General features: G+C 45.4%; 1 protein-coding gene across 1 annotated transcript in view; it reads left to right on the top strand.

Annotated features, from left to right (window-relative positions):
- Positions 1-17880, top strand: part of LOC133355023 (potassium/sodium hyperpolarization-activated cyclic nucleotide-gated channel 1-like) — an 84441-nt gene that overhangs the window by 31457 nt on the left and 35104 nt on the right. Inside the window, 1 exon segment of the mRNA XM_061572278.1 lies at positions 7913-8336. Within this exon segment, the coding sequence (XP_061428262.1) occupies positions 7913-8336 (424 nt within the window).

The following is a 17880-nucleotide window of genomic DNA, read 5'->3' as shown; positions in this document are numbered from 1 at the left end:
AGCAACAGTAGCAGCAGAAGCAGCATCAGACGCGACAGCAACAGCAAACGTAACAGAAGCAGCAGCGGAAGCAGCAGTAGAAGCAGAAGAAGCAGCAGACGCAGTCGCAGCAAAGGCAGAAGCAGCACTAGAAGCAGCAGAATCAGTAGAAGCAAAAGCAGCAGAAGCAGCAGCAGAAGCAGCAGCAGCAGAAGCAGACAAAGGCGGAAGCAGCAGAAGCAGCAGCAGCAGACGCAGCATCAGAAGCAGCAGCAGCAGAAGCAGCAGCAGCAGCAGACGCAGCATCAGAAGCAGCAGCAGCAGCAGAAAAAGCAGAAGCAGCAACAGCAGAAGCAGCAGCATCAGCAGAATCAGAAGCAGCAGCAGAAGCAGCAGCAGCAGACGCAGCATCAGAAGCAGAAACAGCAGCAGCAGCAGCAGAAGCAGCAGCAGCAGACGCAGCATCAGAAGCAGCAACAGCAGAAGCAGCAGCAGAAGCAGCAGCAGCAGAAGAAGCAGCAGCAGAAGCAGCAGCAGAAGCAGAAGCAGCAGCAGAAGCAGAAGCAGCAGCAGAAGCAGCAGCAGCAGCAGAAGCAGCAGCAGAAGCAGCAGCAACAGAAGCAGCAGAAGCAGCAGCAGTAGCAGCAGCACTAGAAGCAGCAGCAGAATCAGCAGCAGAAGCAGCAGCAGAAGCAGCAGCAGCAGCAGAAGCAAAAGCAGCAGCAGCAGAAGCAGCAGCAGACAAAGGCGAAAGCAGCAGAAGCAGCAGCAGCAGAAGCAACAGCAGCAGCAGAAGCAGCAGAAGCAGAAGCAGCAGCAGCACAGCAGAAGCAGCAGAAGCAGCAGCAGCAGGAGAATCAGCAGCAGCAGAAGCAGCAGCAGAAGCAACAGCAGCAGAAGCAGCAGCAGCAGAAACAGCAGCAGCAGAAACAGCAGCAGCAGTAGCAGCAGCAGCAGAAACAGCAGCAGCAGAAGCAGCAGCAGAAGCAGCAGCAACAGCAGCAACAGCAGCAGAAGCAGCAGCAACAGCAGAAGCAGCAGCAACAGAAAACAGCAGCAGCAGAAACAGCAGCAGAAGCAGCAGCAACAGCAGCAACAGCAGCAGCAGAAGCAGCAGCAGAAGCAGCAGCAGCAGAACAGCAGCAGCAGAAACAGCAGCAGCAGAAACAGCAGCAGCAGAAGCAGCAGCAGAAGCAGCAGAAGCAGCAGCAGAAGCAGCAGAATCAGCAGCAGCAGCAGAAGCAGCAGCAGAAACAGCAGCAGCAGCAGAAGCAGCAGCAGCAGCAGAAGCAAGCAGCAGCAGAAGCAACAGCAGAAGCAGCAGAAGCAGCAGCAGAAGCAGCAGCAAGAAGCAGAAGCAGCAGCAGAAGCAGCAGCAGCAGAAAGAAGCAGCAGCAGAAGCAGAAGCAGCAGCAGACGCAGCAGCAGAAGCAGAAGCAGCAGCAGAAACAGCAGCAGCAGCAGAAGCAGCAGCAGCCGAAGCAGAAGCAGCAGCAGAAGCAGCAGCAGCAGAAGCAGCAGCAGCAGAAGCAGCAGCAGCAGAGCAGCAGCAGCAGAAGCAGCAGCAGAAGCAGCAGCAGAAGCAGCAGCAGAAGCAGCAGAAGCAGCAGAAACAGCAAGCAGCAGCAGAAGCAGCAGAAGCAGCAGAAGCGCAGAAACAGCAGCAGACAGCAGAAGCAGCAGCAGTAGCAGAGGCAGCAGAAGCCGCAGCAGCAGCAGAAGCAGCAGCAGTAGCAGAGGCAGCAGAAAGCAGCAGCAGCATTAGCAGCAGAAGCAGCAGCAGCAGAAACAGCAGCAGCAGCAGAAGCAGCAGCAGTAGCAGAAGCAGCAGTAGCAGCAGAGGCAGCAGAAGCAGCAGCAGCAGGGCTCTCTCGAGACAGCAGGCTGGGGGCTCACCACTCTGCCACAACCGCTGTCATCTGAGCGCTCTCACGGCCCCAATCTGGACCCCCCCCCCCGGGCACTTCAGCCGACCCCAGACCCCTTGCCAACCAAACACTTCTCGCCGGCAGCCCCTGGAAATGTCAACATTGGCAAATTAGTACAGCGCCGCAAGTGGGGGCCGCGTGCCCGTTTCCCCGATGTTTGTTGATGTTTGTCAGACTGTTCACACCGTGCCGACGATTTGAAGCTTTCGTGACTGCAAGGATTCATATTCTTAGGTTTTTTCGGTAAAGTCACGTAGGTAAAACATTAAAATTAATAAAAGTAAATTAAAATAAAAATCACGACGTTTCGGAGGCAACACAAGCTTCCGTCTTCAGGTGGAACCGTCACAGCCACGACAGCTGCATCAAGTAATTTACTTGTTCCACCTGAAGACGGAAGCTTGTGTTGCCTCCGAAACGTCGTGATTTTTATTTTATTTTACTTTTATTAATTTTAATGTTTTACCTACGTGACTTTACCGAAAAAACCTAAGAATATGTTCACACCGTGCCGACGATTTGAGATGTAGCCGTGGTCAACGCTGTTTGCGGGCAGTGGATTTGCTTGGTCAACACTTCTTCGGTCAGGTGGTAGAGCTGTTGAGCAGTCGATATCTGACCTCCAAGGTCAGCTCTGAGAGTGAGCCATCTACCAACCAACCTACCTAACTGCATCTATACCAATCAATCCTACCTAATGATAGGGGTTTTCCCCTTTTTGCTGGCAACAAAACTGAAACATTTTTACAAGGATTCATGTCTGCATTAACAACAATACTTGCAGTCAAAATGCAAACAAAAAACACACTCTGATAATATATGCATTGTCCTTGAAACTGATTGGTCCATACCAAGGGACGGCTTTCTTTTGAGCCTCGACCCAATTGGTGCTCGACCAGAGGACGCCAAAAATCGTACAGCTCAAAGACAACGCACTGTCAAAGTAATGAGGGCTCGGGGTGAACATCTACATCATCAGACCTCCTTTGCCAGTACCAAAATATAATAATAGGGTTTTTCCCTTTTTCTGGCAACAAAACTGAAACTACCTACCCAACCACCAATATCTATATATCACCTTAAATACCTATAACGCCGATCTATACCTAGCAAACTATATTTCTGCCCATAATACCTACCCAATGATCTATATAAATAGCTATGTAACAAAATACCTCTTTATCTATATAACTACCGACTACCCACCTACCTGCCCACCTCACCTCGCTGCCAGAGTTCTGGCCGTGCGTGTGTTTGTGTCACCAGATTTGTAGAACTTTATTTGCACTGGGCACGAGTTTTGGGAGATGCGTTTTTACTTCCCGGAGCATCGTATCATTCAGAGAATACGGAATTCACCCGCACGCCCCCCGCCCCCCCCCCACCCCCCAATTTGTGTAAGAGTTCAACGGCACTATAATTACATTTAATTTATGCAACTACACTGCATTAACGCTGCGCCTGCTGTTCGCGCGCTGCTGCGTATTTAAATGTTTCATCGTCAGCATAACCGCCAGCGCGCGTGTCACCTTGCTGGGGAGAGGAGAAACACGTGGACTCAGAAATAACAGATTTTTTTTTTAAATCCAAAATGTTCTCAACCACATCGCGACAAGCCCGTGGGGCGTCACTTATCCACGTGCTCGCCATTTCCGGATACCCACAGATGGCTGGGCCACATACTTGGCAATCACTCGAGTCACTTTTCGATTTAAAGCTTTCGTGACTGCAGGGATTCATCTTCTTGGTTCTTTCGGTAAAGTCACGTAGAAGGGAAATAATAAAATAATAAAAATAAAACATAATAAAATACAATTCTCACGACGTTTCGGCCACAACGCAAGCAGCCGTCCTCAGGTGGAGAACAGGTCTGTCGAGAAGACAGAGTCTGAATGACACACTCCAGGCTTGGAGCGACTATTTAAATAGTCTACTTAAATAGACTATTTAAAAAGTCGCTCCAAGCCAAATAGTCTATTTAAATAGACAATTTAAATAGTCGCTCCAAGCCTGGAGTGTGTCATTCAGACTCTGTTTTCTCGACAGACCTGTTCTCCACCTGAAGACGGCTGCTTGCGTTGTGGCCGAAACGTCGTGATAATTATTTTATTATGTTTTATTCTTATTATTTTATTATTTCCCTTCTACGTGACTTTACCGAAAGAACAAAGAAGACACTCGAGTCACGTTTATTTCACGCCAGCTCTCTACCGGTTTCTTCTACTTTACACTAAGACCCGATCACCATAATTGCCGCGGCTGATCTGACAAGAGCTCAGAAGCTCAGCAGGATTTTGTTTTAAGCCTGCGTGTAATTAGCGCTTGGGCGCGAGGAGACTGCCCGGGACAAACCAGGTGTCGGAACCCCTCGGGCTATCGGCTGGCCAGGTGATGTCTGGACGCGCGCCACCCGACACTCCACGGCGCTGCCTGGAAACCGGATTAGGGGTGGAATCCCACGCCCCACGCTCCCCCCTACCCCCCCGGCCAACTGGGAGACACCACGCGGCCTTTCCGCCTTCGTGAGTGGCCTCTTCCCATTAATCGCCTTCTGCACGGTTGGGTCTGTCAGCTCGCATATCTCTCGTCGGATTGTTGACCCGGGGGGGAGGGAACGCTCGGGTTAGCCGGATAGAGACGGGGAGAGAGAAAACGATAATCTGTGTTGTTTTCTTTTTTAAACAAACATCACTCTCAGAGAGAGAGAGAGAGAACCCGGGCCGTGTGTGCTCAGTGCCCGGTTATGGAGGAAGTGAATGGGGAGCCGAGGTTTCTGATTGCTCTCCAATGGAGGCACTGAGTTTTAGAGTGGGCCGCCGTTAAGAGCAGTGATTGATTTATGGACTCTTAACGGGCGCTATTAGGACTTGTGGTGGGGGGAGGGGTGGAGGCGTTGGGGGGAAAGGGGGGGCGTATTGGGTAGCTTCACTGCACGATGAAGCCAGCTCGCTCGATTACCGGCATCGGCTAACATCAGTGGTAAATTATATCTGATTAAGGGGTTCTGGGCACCTTCGTTCTTCACCAACCAGTGTGGTGATGTATGGTCAGATAACCTCTTCCCCCTCCGTCACCGATACGACGTGGGGAGGCCTTCATCCAGCAGTGGATTGACAAAACGAGCTGAACAGTATCGTGTTTTTTTGTTTTTTTTTACCAGGATGGAAATAGGGTCAATGTGATCGTGTTTGAAAGCAAGGCTAAAAATACTCCGGGCAAATTGGGTTAATTTGCAAGCAACACGTAATTTTTAGACTTGCTGTGACAAGCACAAAATCTATTCCCAAAAGTGAACACTAAATTTAGTAAAAATCCTTTTTCACATTTCATGCGCCTGCTACGTTCAACAACATCGCGTCTGCTTTTGTTCTGCAAGATTCCAAAGAACACAGGATGAGATGTTACTATCCTTTGTGCAAGCACTTCCAAGAGTTCATGAACAGTGAGCCTGGTGAAATTTGGGGAGCGCATCGTCAGTAGTGAACCTTTGGGTCCTAGGGTGTTTCGGCCTTTCATACTATACACCCTCCCCAAAGGCGGCCAGCGACAGGGTGATCAATCCTACGCTTGCGTCCCATTCCCAATTAGTCATAGGAGTTGCCTTGTTGTTGATAGCCAACATCCCATGGGACTATGCATGGCAGGGGCGTCCTCGTCCCTGAGTCAAGCATTGTTGACTGCATGCCTCCTGGCCCTCTCACTTTGGGGCCCAGCTGGGGTCTTTCCTCTTCATCCAGAGCCACTGACTGCTGCCTTCTGCCGCCTCCGATACAGCTCTGATTGCCGAACGCTGGCTCTGGCCCTTAATTCCCAGGTCTCTAAGCAGTCTGGTTGTAGATGTTGCCACAAAACCTCTGCAGCCCACCTCCACTGGTCGGACTTCTGTGTTCCAGCCATGATGCCGTGCTTCGGCAGCTAGATCGGCATAGCGCAGATGTTTTCGCTCATAAGCCTCATCTACTGAGTCCTCCCAGGGTACGGTGAGCTCTTCTACGTCAGCTCAAGCCTTCATGCGAATCAGGTGATTTCTGTGAAGTGGCCACTCGCCCCGCCCACTGCAAGAACAGACGCCACTCCGTGCAGAAGCAGCATCGTCAGGGTCCTGAGGCAGCCTCTCCCTCCTCCTTCTCCTCGTCTCCCCTGTCTTCTCTCTTCCCTCTCTGCTATTGGCGTCACGTCGCTCTCACAAAGCGAGAATTGCACCACGCTGTGTGATAGAGAGCGGATCGCGAAAGCCGATATCACAGAAATACTTCTGGGTGTCCCTCTATAAGTGGTAACCTTCATCACACTCGGGCGTGTGCCATCTCTCCACCCAACCTGCTCCAGACGAACGTTCATCGCGTGATTGACCCAACCGATATTTTACATTTTTAGAGCGTGAACTTTACGAAATTAAGTCGAAAATCAAATTAACGGAATGCCCCCTCGTGCATTCATTAGCAGGAGAAATAACGAATCTTCCAAAATGGAATTGTTTAATAGCCGGGTGTGAATCTGACGTCGAGGCAGAGTTGATGGATCACACAGATTTGGTGCTCAAGGAGGCACTCACCTTGCGTGACAGAGTGGTGTTGCTCATACGAGGGAGTGCAGCAAGTAGGTTAGGTCAGGCTGACTATCTGTGCAGCACAGTGTGTTGTATCCTTCTTTTATGCGTGGGTATGCTCCGTGTATCCAGGTTCCCCCCTAAAAGGTGCTGTAGTAAGCACACTTGAAAATTAATCTTGAGATTCGGTGAGGTTTTCTTGAGCGAATACATACAAATGATTGAAACCGAACAATTTCCATATCTGTGCTGGGTGAGAAATGATGATATTACTATTTGTTCGTATAATTTGTCAAACACACAAGGGGCTCATATTCTTGGTTCTTTCGGTAAAGTCACGTAGAAGGGAAATAATAAAATACTATAAATATAAAAAAGTATATTGTTTTTATTGTTTTATATTTATATATAAAACTATTATTTAATTATTTCCCTTCTACGTGACTTTACCGAAAGAACCAAGAATATGAATCCCTGCAGTCACGAAAGCTTTAAATCAAAAATTAAAACACAAGGGGCTGTCCGTGGTGCTGAACACAAGGGACTGTCCGTGGTTCTTATCCCCAGTGAAATACACACGGAGCTGTCTGTGGTGCTGAACACAATGGGCTGTCCGTGGTTCTTATCCCCAGTGAAATACACACGGCGCTGTCCGTGGTGCTGAACACAAGGGGCTGTCCGTGGTACTTAACTCAAATGAGACATCTTCTTGGTTCTTTCGGTAAAATCACGTAGAATGGAAATAAAAAAAATATATAAAACATAATAAAATAATTCTCACGACGTTTCGGCCACAATGCAAGCAGCCGTCCTCAGGTGGAGAACAGGTTTGTCGAGACAGAGTCTTCTCAACAGACCTGTTCTCCACCTGAGGACGGCTGCTTGCATTGTGGCCGAAACGTCGTGAGAATTTATTTTATTTTATTATTTCCCTTCTACGTGACTTTACCGAAAGAACCAAGAAGATGAATCCCTGAAGTCACGAAAGCTTTAAATCGAAATCAAACGAGACACACAAGGTAATAAAAGCATGAGCAAAAGATTGAGAAAATTACAGGTGGTGCACCTTCACCTATCTTCTTCCTCAAACAAGAGACGGACAGTGATCCTCTGTATATCCTCTTAACAGACTGTTGGGGAAAGTATGAAGGCCTGCAGGGCATAGGAGGGAGTGGATGTTCAATACGACGCCCGGTCGCCTTTGTATACCCCAGTGCTGATGTATACACGCTGCACCAGGTACTTATTTATGCCTGCATCGACTTAGGGGAGACCCAGGGCCGGTTAAAATATTCACCGCTGTTGTTGGTCATGAGTGGGAATCAAAGTCGGATTTGCCGGGTTCGTAACCGCTGCTGGACCGCTCCCACCTCGCACATGTGCCGCACGTAGCCCCCCCCCCTCCCCTCCCCCCCTCACCGGCCGATCTCATCTCTTCAAAAAATTCTTCTCGCAGGTTCTACTGGGACCTCGTCATGCTGCTGCTGATGGTGGGCAACCTCATCGTGATCCCCGTGGGAATCACCTTCTTCAAGGAGGAGACCACGACGCCGTGGATCATCTTCAACGTCTTCTCGGACACATTCTTCCTCGTCGACCTCGTGCTCAACTTCCGCACGGGCATCGTGGTCGAGGACAACACCGACATCATCCTGGACCCGCGCAAGATCAAGCGCACGTACCTGCGCACCTGGTTCCTGGTGGACCTGGTGTCCTCCATCCCCGTCGACTACATCTTCCTCATCGTGGAGAGCGGCATGGACTCGGACGTGTACAAGACGGCGCGCGCCCTGCGCATCGTGCGCTTCGCAAAGATCCTCAGCCTGCTGCGGCTGCTGCGTCTGTCCAGGCTCATTCGCTACATCCACCAGTGGGAGGAGGTGAGCTTCTTCATAAGAAGGTGCTGGTGGTGGTGGTGGTGTTTTTAAATGTTATTTTACATGTAATGCTTTGGGTATCCATGTAAGTCTATAAATCTGTGTATAAATATATGGGTCTTTTTCTTCATGGTTCTTTCGGTAAAGTCACGTAGAAGGGAAATAATAAAGTAATGAAAATAAAACATAGTATTTTTGTATGTTTTATTTTTATTATTTAATATTTTAGAATGTTTTATTTGTATTATTTAATTATTTCCCTTCTACGTGACTTTACCGAAAGAACCAAGAAGATGAATCCCTGCAGCCACGAAAGCTTTAAATCGAAATATGGGTCTATATGTAAGCCTATGAGTTTCTGTATAAATCTATGGGTCTCTATGTAAGCCGATTAGTCACCATGTAATCCTATGGGTATCCATGTAACTATTTAAATCTGTGTATAAATATATGGGTCTCTATGTAAGCCTATGAGTCTCTGTATACATCTATGGGTCTCTATGTAAGCCGATAAGTCACCATATAATCCTATGGGTATCCATGTAAGTCTTTAAATCTGTGTATAAATATATGGGTCTCTATGTAAGCCTATGAGTTTCTGTATACATCTATGGGTCTCTATGTAAGCCGATTAGTCACCATGTAATCCTATGGGTATCCTTGCAAGTCTTTAAATATATGTATAAATATATGGGTCTTTATGTAAGCCTATGAGTCTCTGTATACATCTATGGGTCTGTATGTAAGCCTATGAGTTTCTGTATACATCTATGGGTCTCTATGTAAGCCGATTAGTCACCATGTAATCCTATGGGTATCCTTGCAAGTCTTTAAATATATGTATAAATATATGGGTCTTTATGTAAGCCTATGAGTCTCTGTATACATCTATGGGTCTGTATGTAAGCCTATGAGTTTCTGTATACATCTATGGGTCTCTATGTAAGCCGATTAGTCACCATGTAATCATATGGGTATCCATGTAAGTCTATATATCTATGTATAAATATATGGGTCTTTATGTAAGCCTATGAGTCTCTGTATACATCTATGGGTCTGTATGTAAGCTTATGAGTTTATGTATACATCTATGGGTCTCTATATAAGCCGATTAGTCACCATGTAATACTATGGGTATCCATGTACGTTTATAAGTCTGTATAAATATATGGGTCTGTATGTAAGCCATTGAGCATCCATGTAATCCTGTGGGCATCTATGTGAGCCTATGAGTCTTTGTGTACATCTATGGGTCTCTATTTTAGCCTATTATTCTCCATTTAATCCTATGGGTCTCGATGCAATCTATACGTCTGTGTATAGATCTATGGGTCTCTATGTAAGTATACGAGACTTAATGCAATCCTATGGGTATTCATGGCAAGTCAATAAATCTATGAGTCTCAATGTAATCCTATGGGTCTCTATATAAGTTTATAAAGCTACGAGTCTCAATGTAATCATATGGGTATCTGTGTAAGTGTAGAAATCTATGGGTCTCCATGCGAGCCTATGGCTCTCAATATAATCCTATGGGTCTCTCTTTAAGTCTATAAAATCTCTGAGTCTCAATGTAATACTATGGGTCTCTGTGTAAGTCTATAAATCTACGTGGAAATCTATGGGTCTCCTTGCGAGCCTATGGCTCTCAATGTAATCCTATGGGTCTCTATATAAGTCTATAAAGCTACGAGTCTCAATGTAATCATATGGGTCTCTGTGTAAGCGTAGAAATCTATGGGTCTCCATGCGAGCCTATGGCTCTCAATGCATCCCTATGGGTCTCTATGCAAGCATACGGGTCTCCTATGTTAACCTACTGGTCTCGACGTAAATCTGTGGGTCTTCTACGCGAGCCGGTGGGCATCGCTTGCGGGGCCGGTACAGTGGCAGTTGGCACGCATCTTGACATTCCCGTTGTCCTTGTGTAGCGCGGCGTCGCACCGCCTCTCTCCGGGGATGCTCGGCGAATCTTTTTTAACGGCGCCTCGTGGCATTTCCCCCCCAAAAAAAATGTTCAACAGATTCCCAGCGAATCGCTCAATTGGACGTAACGGCCGAGCGAGCGGCAGCAGGCACGGAGGCCCTCGGGGTAACGTTTGGGGGCTCCCCGACGCAGCCAATAACTCCACTCGCGTCGCGCGCATTGCGCTCAAGAACTTGACACCCCCCCTTACCCCCCCTACCTCCTTCCCCACCTCCCACAACCGTTCCCCCACCGGTCCTCTTCCCTACATTGCCCCGTCAATCATCCAGGCGCGATTGGCAGTACCGTACGGTGCTGATGAACCTTGATAAGGACGGAACCGCGCATGCAAGTTGCCTCTTTGGCCTTGTGATTATTCAGATGAAGTAAACAAAAATCTTCTTGGTTTTTTTGGTAAAGTCACGTAGAAGTCTGAATGACGCTGTCTTTCCGACAGACCTGTTCTTCACCTGAGGACGGCTGCTTGCGTTGTGGCCGAAACGTCGTGAGAATTATTTTATGATGTTTTTTATTATTATTTAATTATTTCCCTTCTACATGACTTTACCGAAAGAACCAAGAAGATGAATCCCTGCAGTCACGAAAGCTTTAAATAAATAAATAAATTTATATAAATAAATAGATGAGTGTGGGTGGTGACCCAGTGGCTCCTGGGTCAGAGCACTGAGCCCGTGCTGCAGAGGGCCTCGGTTCGAGTCCAGGCAGCTGCCGGGATCCTCGATTGTAGCGGGTTCATGATGGATGCAATTACCAGCGAAACGTGGTACTCAAAAATTGTTATTGTTGTGGATTCACTCTTCAACACACCGGTGGGCTAAAGTAGTGAACTGTTTGTCTTTTGTCAACGTGACGCTTTTTTTACTGATTGGCCGTGTCGGGTGGTGGAGGGTTACGACATATTTATAAATAACGCGATCTCACCCACCCAAAAAGTTTTTTTATGAATAATATTGAGTCGCGAAAGCCTACGTGTTAAATTGATGGTCTCATCCCAATCACCAATGATACTGCACAGATACGCCGTGATATTACATTTGGGGTTATTTTTTTTATTTACCCAATTTGGGGAAATTCCAGCGTCACGAGAATTCAATTGTTTCGGTTTCATTGGCACGCGAACCAGCAAGGTCACGCACGCGGTGATGCGACGTTAGCCACGTAGTTCCTCCAGAATATCTCGCTGAACGCTCTTTGCAGGGGCATGTGCGAGGTGTGGACCAAGTGTCGATAAATAAAGTAATCGATTAAAAGGAACAAGTATGTATCGGAGGAGCTCAGAATGGATTTCTACAACAACAACAACAACGAAATCTGCTAATAATTGTTATGTTTGCATTTTCCATAAGTCTCTGGATAATTAGACGCTCTCAAAACTGTGCGGTGATATTTTTAAAGGAAATTAAAAAAAACACATCGGTTTATAATGGCGAGAATACGGTATCGCTATGGAGAGCCACTGCCTTCCAGAAGATGAATATTGAACACGCCGCTATGCAATGGGGAGAGAGATTCTTCTGCAAGGTGATTGTAGACGGCTGTCGGTACCTCCTGCCCCCTGGCCGGTAATGTTTGGCTGTGGAGAACGGCCTTCCGGAATATGGTTTTGAAAATCTAGATTACAACACATCTTCCAGAAGACAAATTCGCTTGTAAGTCTATGGCTCCTATACAAGGCTATGTGAGTCTATGGCTCCTATGTAAAGATATGTGAGTTTACGGCTCCTATGTAAGTCTATGCGAGTCTCTAGCTCCTATGTAAGTCTATGTCAGTCTCTGGCTCATATGTAAGTCTATGTGAGTCTATGGCTCCTATGTAGGGCTATGTGAGTCTATGGCTCCTATGTAAGTCTATGCGAGTCTCTAGCTCCTATGCAAGTCTATGTGAGTCTATGGCTCATATGTAAGTCTATGTGAGTCTATGGCTCCTATGTAAGGCAATGTGAGGCTATGGCTCCTATGTAAGTCTATGCGAGTCTATGGCTCCTATGTAAGTCTATGCGAGTCTATGGCTCCTATGTAAGTCTATGTGAGGCTATGGCTCCTATGTAAGTCTATGTGAGTCTATGGCTCATATGTAAGTCTATGTGAGGCTATGGCTCATATGTAAGTCTATGTGAGTCTATGGCTCCTATGTAAGTCTATGTGAGTCTATGGCTTCTATGTAAGGCAATGTGAGTCTATGGCTCCTTTGTAAGTCTATGTGAGTATATGGCTTCTATGTAAGTCTATGTGAGTCTATGGCTCCTATGTAAGTCTATGCGAGTCTATGGCTCCTATGTAAGGCAATGTGAGTCTATGGCTCCTATGTAAGTCTATGTGAGTCTATGGCTCCTATGTAAGTCTATGTGAGTCTATGGCTTCTATGTAAGGCAATATGAGGCTATGGCTCCTATGTAAGTCTATGCGAGTCTCTAGCTCCTATGTAAGTCTATGTGAGGCTATGGCTCCTATGTAAGTCTATGTGAGGCTATGGCTCCTATGGAAGTCTATGTAAGTCTATGGCTCCTATGTAAGTCTATGTGAGTCTATGGCTCATATGTAAGTCTATGTGAGTCTATGACTTCTATGTAAGTCTATGTGAGGCTATGGCTCCTATGTAAGTCTATGTGAGGCTATGGCTCCTATGTAAGTCTATGTAAGTCTATGGCTCCTGTGTAAGTCTATGTGAGTCTATGGCTCCTATGTAAGGCAATGTGAGTATATGGCTCCTATGTAAAGATATGTGAGTTTACGGCTCCTATGTAAGTCTATGTGAGTCTATGGCTCCTATGTAAGTCTACGTGAGTCTCTAGCTCCTATGTAAGTCTATGTGAGTCTATGACTCCTATGTAAAGATATGTGAGTTTACGGCTCCTGTGTAAATCTATGTGAGTCTATGGCTCCTATGTAAAGATATGTGAGTTTACGGCTCCTATGTAAGTCTATGTGAGTCTATAGCTTCTATACAAGTCTATGTGAGTCTATGGCTCCTGTGTAAGACTATGTGAGTCTATGGCCTCTATACAAGTCTATGTGAGTCTATGGCTCCTGTTTAAGACTATGTGAGTCTATGGCTCCTGTGTAAGACTATGTGAGTCTATGGCCTCTATGTAAAGATATGTGAGTTTACGGCTCCTATGTAAGGCTATGCGAGTCTCTAGCTCCTATGTAAGGCTATGTGAGTTTATTGCTCCTATATAAGGCTACGTGAGTTCATGGCTCATTATGTAAGGATGTGTGAGCCTACGTGAGTCATTGGCTCTGATGTAAGTCTCTGGACACGGAAGGCAAGTAAGTGGCAAACCAATTTACGACACCGACGACCGAAGTTGACCCTAACCCTGACCCCCCGTGATGACGAGCCACGCGGAGGGTCACTCGAGCGAGCGAGCGGGCGGGCGGGCGAGGTCCAGGCCCCTTCAACGTCGAGGTCACCAAAGGTCACCAATCATCGCCGCTGCAAACGACCTCCGCCCACCTTGGCGGCGAGCGGCGTGGGAGGGGGGTGTTTGTTTTAGTATGTCCACCCTGGTGTGAGTGTGTGTGTAGCCCACATGCACTCACACGCTCCCTCGTAAATCTATGTAACTAACAGTGTCTCTACGTGTCTGTGAGTGCGCGTGTGTGTGCGTGTGTGTGTGTGTTGGCCGGTCTCTGTGTGTGTGTGGGGGGGGGGGGGGGGGGGGTGCCCTGTGTGTGGGTCATACGGTGGACTATTGTCTTTGGGATAGGTGCTCGCTAACAGCACTTGCTTCAGAAGTCTATTGAAGGCTATACGGGGGGGGGGGTTGTTTTTAAATCATTTATATTAAGTTCACTTGCTTGCGCGCTTGGCGCTTACGACCGAGCAAATCTTTCGGTCGTTTTTTAACCCACTTCCCGTGATCCAATCGAGCTGACATTTTCCACACAGACTCGTTGTGCGTGCCAATTAATTTTCGTGAAAAATTTGTTTTCAAAATTTTACACTTTTTAGGATTTGATTTTTTTTATATTTAATTACCAATTGCTTAATGGTGGCAGGCAATCATCTGACCCATAGGTGGCAGCCATCTCAAGCCAGAGGACGAGAGGACTCTAGCCGCCACGCATATAAAGGATTTATAGTGAAAAACTTTGTTTTTACGGGTTAATTTTTAGTTTGTATTGTCTTTGGGACTGTGGAGGAGGCTCGTGAAGGACGCTGCTACTGGGCAGTTGGAGGCAGTCGCCCTCCGGCAACAACGGAGGGCAGAGGAGCGACGCTCACAACAACGAGCAGGGTGCCGGGTGGCTAAAACAGAGCTAGTTGGAATAGAAGGGGGCACAGGTGGTGTATCGGTCAGTCATCTCAGTCAGTCAACCCATGACCTCCTTCCAGCAGGCGTTCGACACTTCACGTGGCCTGGCACAAGCGTCGTGGTGACGTCATCGCCACTTTGTGGTGAATGGCGGTTGTCGTTGTTGTTGTGTGTGTTGGTGTATGTGGTGTTGGCTATCCATCGCCTCGTGTGCTGTGCCGGCCTTCATAGGTTCCTTCGCTCGTTTCTCAGTCCGCTCGTCCTGGTGAGGGTCGAGGTTGCAGTGCATTGAGTAGGGGCGGTCCACACCTCCCTGGCGACAGATAGACTCTAGATCTACATTACTATGCACTATACACTACCCTGCTATACACTACTATACACTACACTATACACTACTACTCTATACACTACACTGCTATACACTACTATACACTACACTATACACTACTACACTATACACTACACTGCTATACACTACTATACACTACTATACACTACACTATACACTACTACACTAGACACTCCACTGCTATACACTACTATACAATACACTGCTATACACTATACACTACACTGCTATACACTACTATACACTACACTATACACTACACTGCTATACACTACGAAACACTACACTATACACTACTACACTATACACTACACTGCTATACACTACTATACACTACACTATACACTACTACACTATACACTACACTGCTATACACTACTATACACTACACTATACACTACTACACTATACACTACACTGCTATACACTGCTATACACTACTACACTATACACTACACTGCTATACACTACTATACACTACACTATACACTACCACACTATACACTACACTACTATACACTACTATACACTACATTATACACTACTACACTATACACTACACTGCTATACACTACTATACACTACACTATACACTACTACACTATACACTACACTACTATACACTACTATACACTACTACACTATACACTACCTGCTATACACTGCTATACACTACTATATACTACACTATACACTACTACACTATACACTACACTGCTATACACTACTATACACTACACTATACACTACTACACTATACACTACACTGCTATACACTACTATACACTACTACACTATACACTACACTGCTATACACTACTATACACTACACTATACACTACCACACTATACACTACACTACTATACACTACTATACACTACATTATACACTACTACACTATACACTACACTGCTATACACTACTATACACTACACTATACACTACTACACTATACACTACACTACTATACACTGCTATACACTACTACACTATACACTACACTGCTATACACTACTATACACTACTACACTATACACTACACTGCTATACACTGCTATACACTACTACACTATACACTACACTGCTATACACTACTACACTATACACTACACTGCTATACACTACTACACTATACACTACACTGCTATACACTACTATACACTACTACACTATACACTACACTGCTATACACTGCTATACACTACTACACTATACACTACACTGCTATACACTACACTATACACTACACTATACACTACTACACTATACACTACACTGCTATACACTACTATACACTACACTATACACTACTACACTATACACTACACTGCTATACACTGCTATACACTACACTATACACTACACTGCTATACACTACTATACACTACACTATACACTACCACACTATACACTACACTACTATACACTACTATACACTACATTATACACTACTACACTATACACTACACTGCTATACACTGCTATACACTACTACACTATACACTACACTGCTATACACTACTATACACTACTACACTATACACTACACTGCTATACACTGCTATACACTACTACACTATACAATACACTGCTATACACTATACACTACACTGCTATACACTACTATACACTACTACACTATACACTACACTGCTATACACTGCTATACACTACTACACTATACACTACACTGCTATACACTACTATACACTACTACACTATACACTACACTGCTATACACTACTATACACTACACTATACACTACTACACTATACACTACACTGCTATACACTGCTATACACTACTACACTATACACTACACTGCTATACACTACTATACACTACACTATACACTACCACACTATACACTACACTACTATACACTACTATACACTACATTATACACTACTACACTATACACTACACTGCTATACACTACTATACACTACACTATACACTACTACACTATACACTACACTACTATACACTACTATACACTACTATACTATACACTACACTGCTATACACTGCTATACACTACTATATACTACACTATACACTACTACACTATACACTACACTGCTATACACTACTATACACTACACTATACACTACTACACTATACACTACACTGCTATACACTACTATACACTACTACACTATACACTACACTGCTATACACTACTATACACTACACTATACACTACCACACTATACACTACACTACTATACACTACTATACACTACATTATACACTACTACACTATACACTACACTGCTATACACTACTATACACTACACTATACACTACTACACTATACACTACACTACTATACACTGCTATACACTACTACACTATACACTACACTGCTATACACTACTATACACTACTACACTATACACTACACTGCTATTACACTGCTATACACTACTACACTATACACTACACTGCTATACACTACTACACTATACACTACACTGCTATACACTAACTACACTAACTACACTAGACTATACACTACTATACACTACTACACTATACACTTACACTGCTTTACACTGCTATACACTACTACAACTATACACTACTACCAATATAAAACCGCCATACACTAACTGATATACACTACACTATACACTCCACTATACACTACTAACTATACACTACACTGCTATACACTACTATACACTACACTATACACTACTACACTATACACTACACTGCTATACACTGCTATACACTACACTATACACTACACTGCTATACACTACGATACACTACACTATACACTACCACACTATACACTACACTACATACACTACATACACTACATTATACACTACTACACTATACACTACACTGCTACAACTGCTATACACTACTACACTATACACTACACTGCTATACACTACTATACACTACTACACTATACACTACACTGCTATA

The sequence above is a fragment of the Lethenteron reissneri genome, chromosome 50 (assembly GCF_015708825.2).
Source record: "Lethenteron reissneri isolate LAM-NWPU_2019-01 chromosome 50, ASM1570882v1, whole genome shotgun sequence".
Classification (NCBI taxonomy): Eukaryota; Metazoa; Chordata; class Hyperoartia; order Petromyzontiformes; family Petromyzontidae; genus Lethenteron; species Lethenteron reissneri.
Note: the sequence above shows the minus strand (reverse complement) of the source record. Positions and strands in the feature narration are given on the sequence as shown.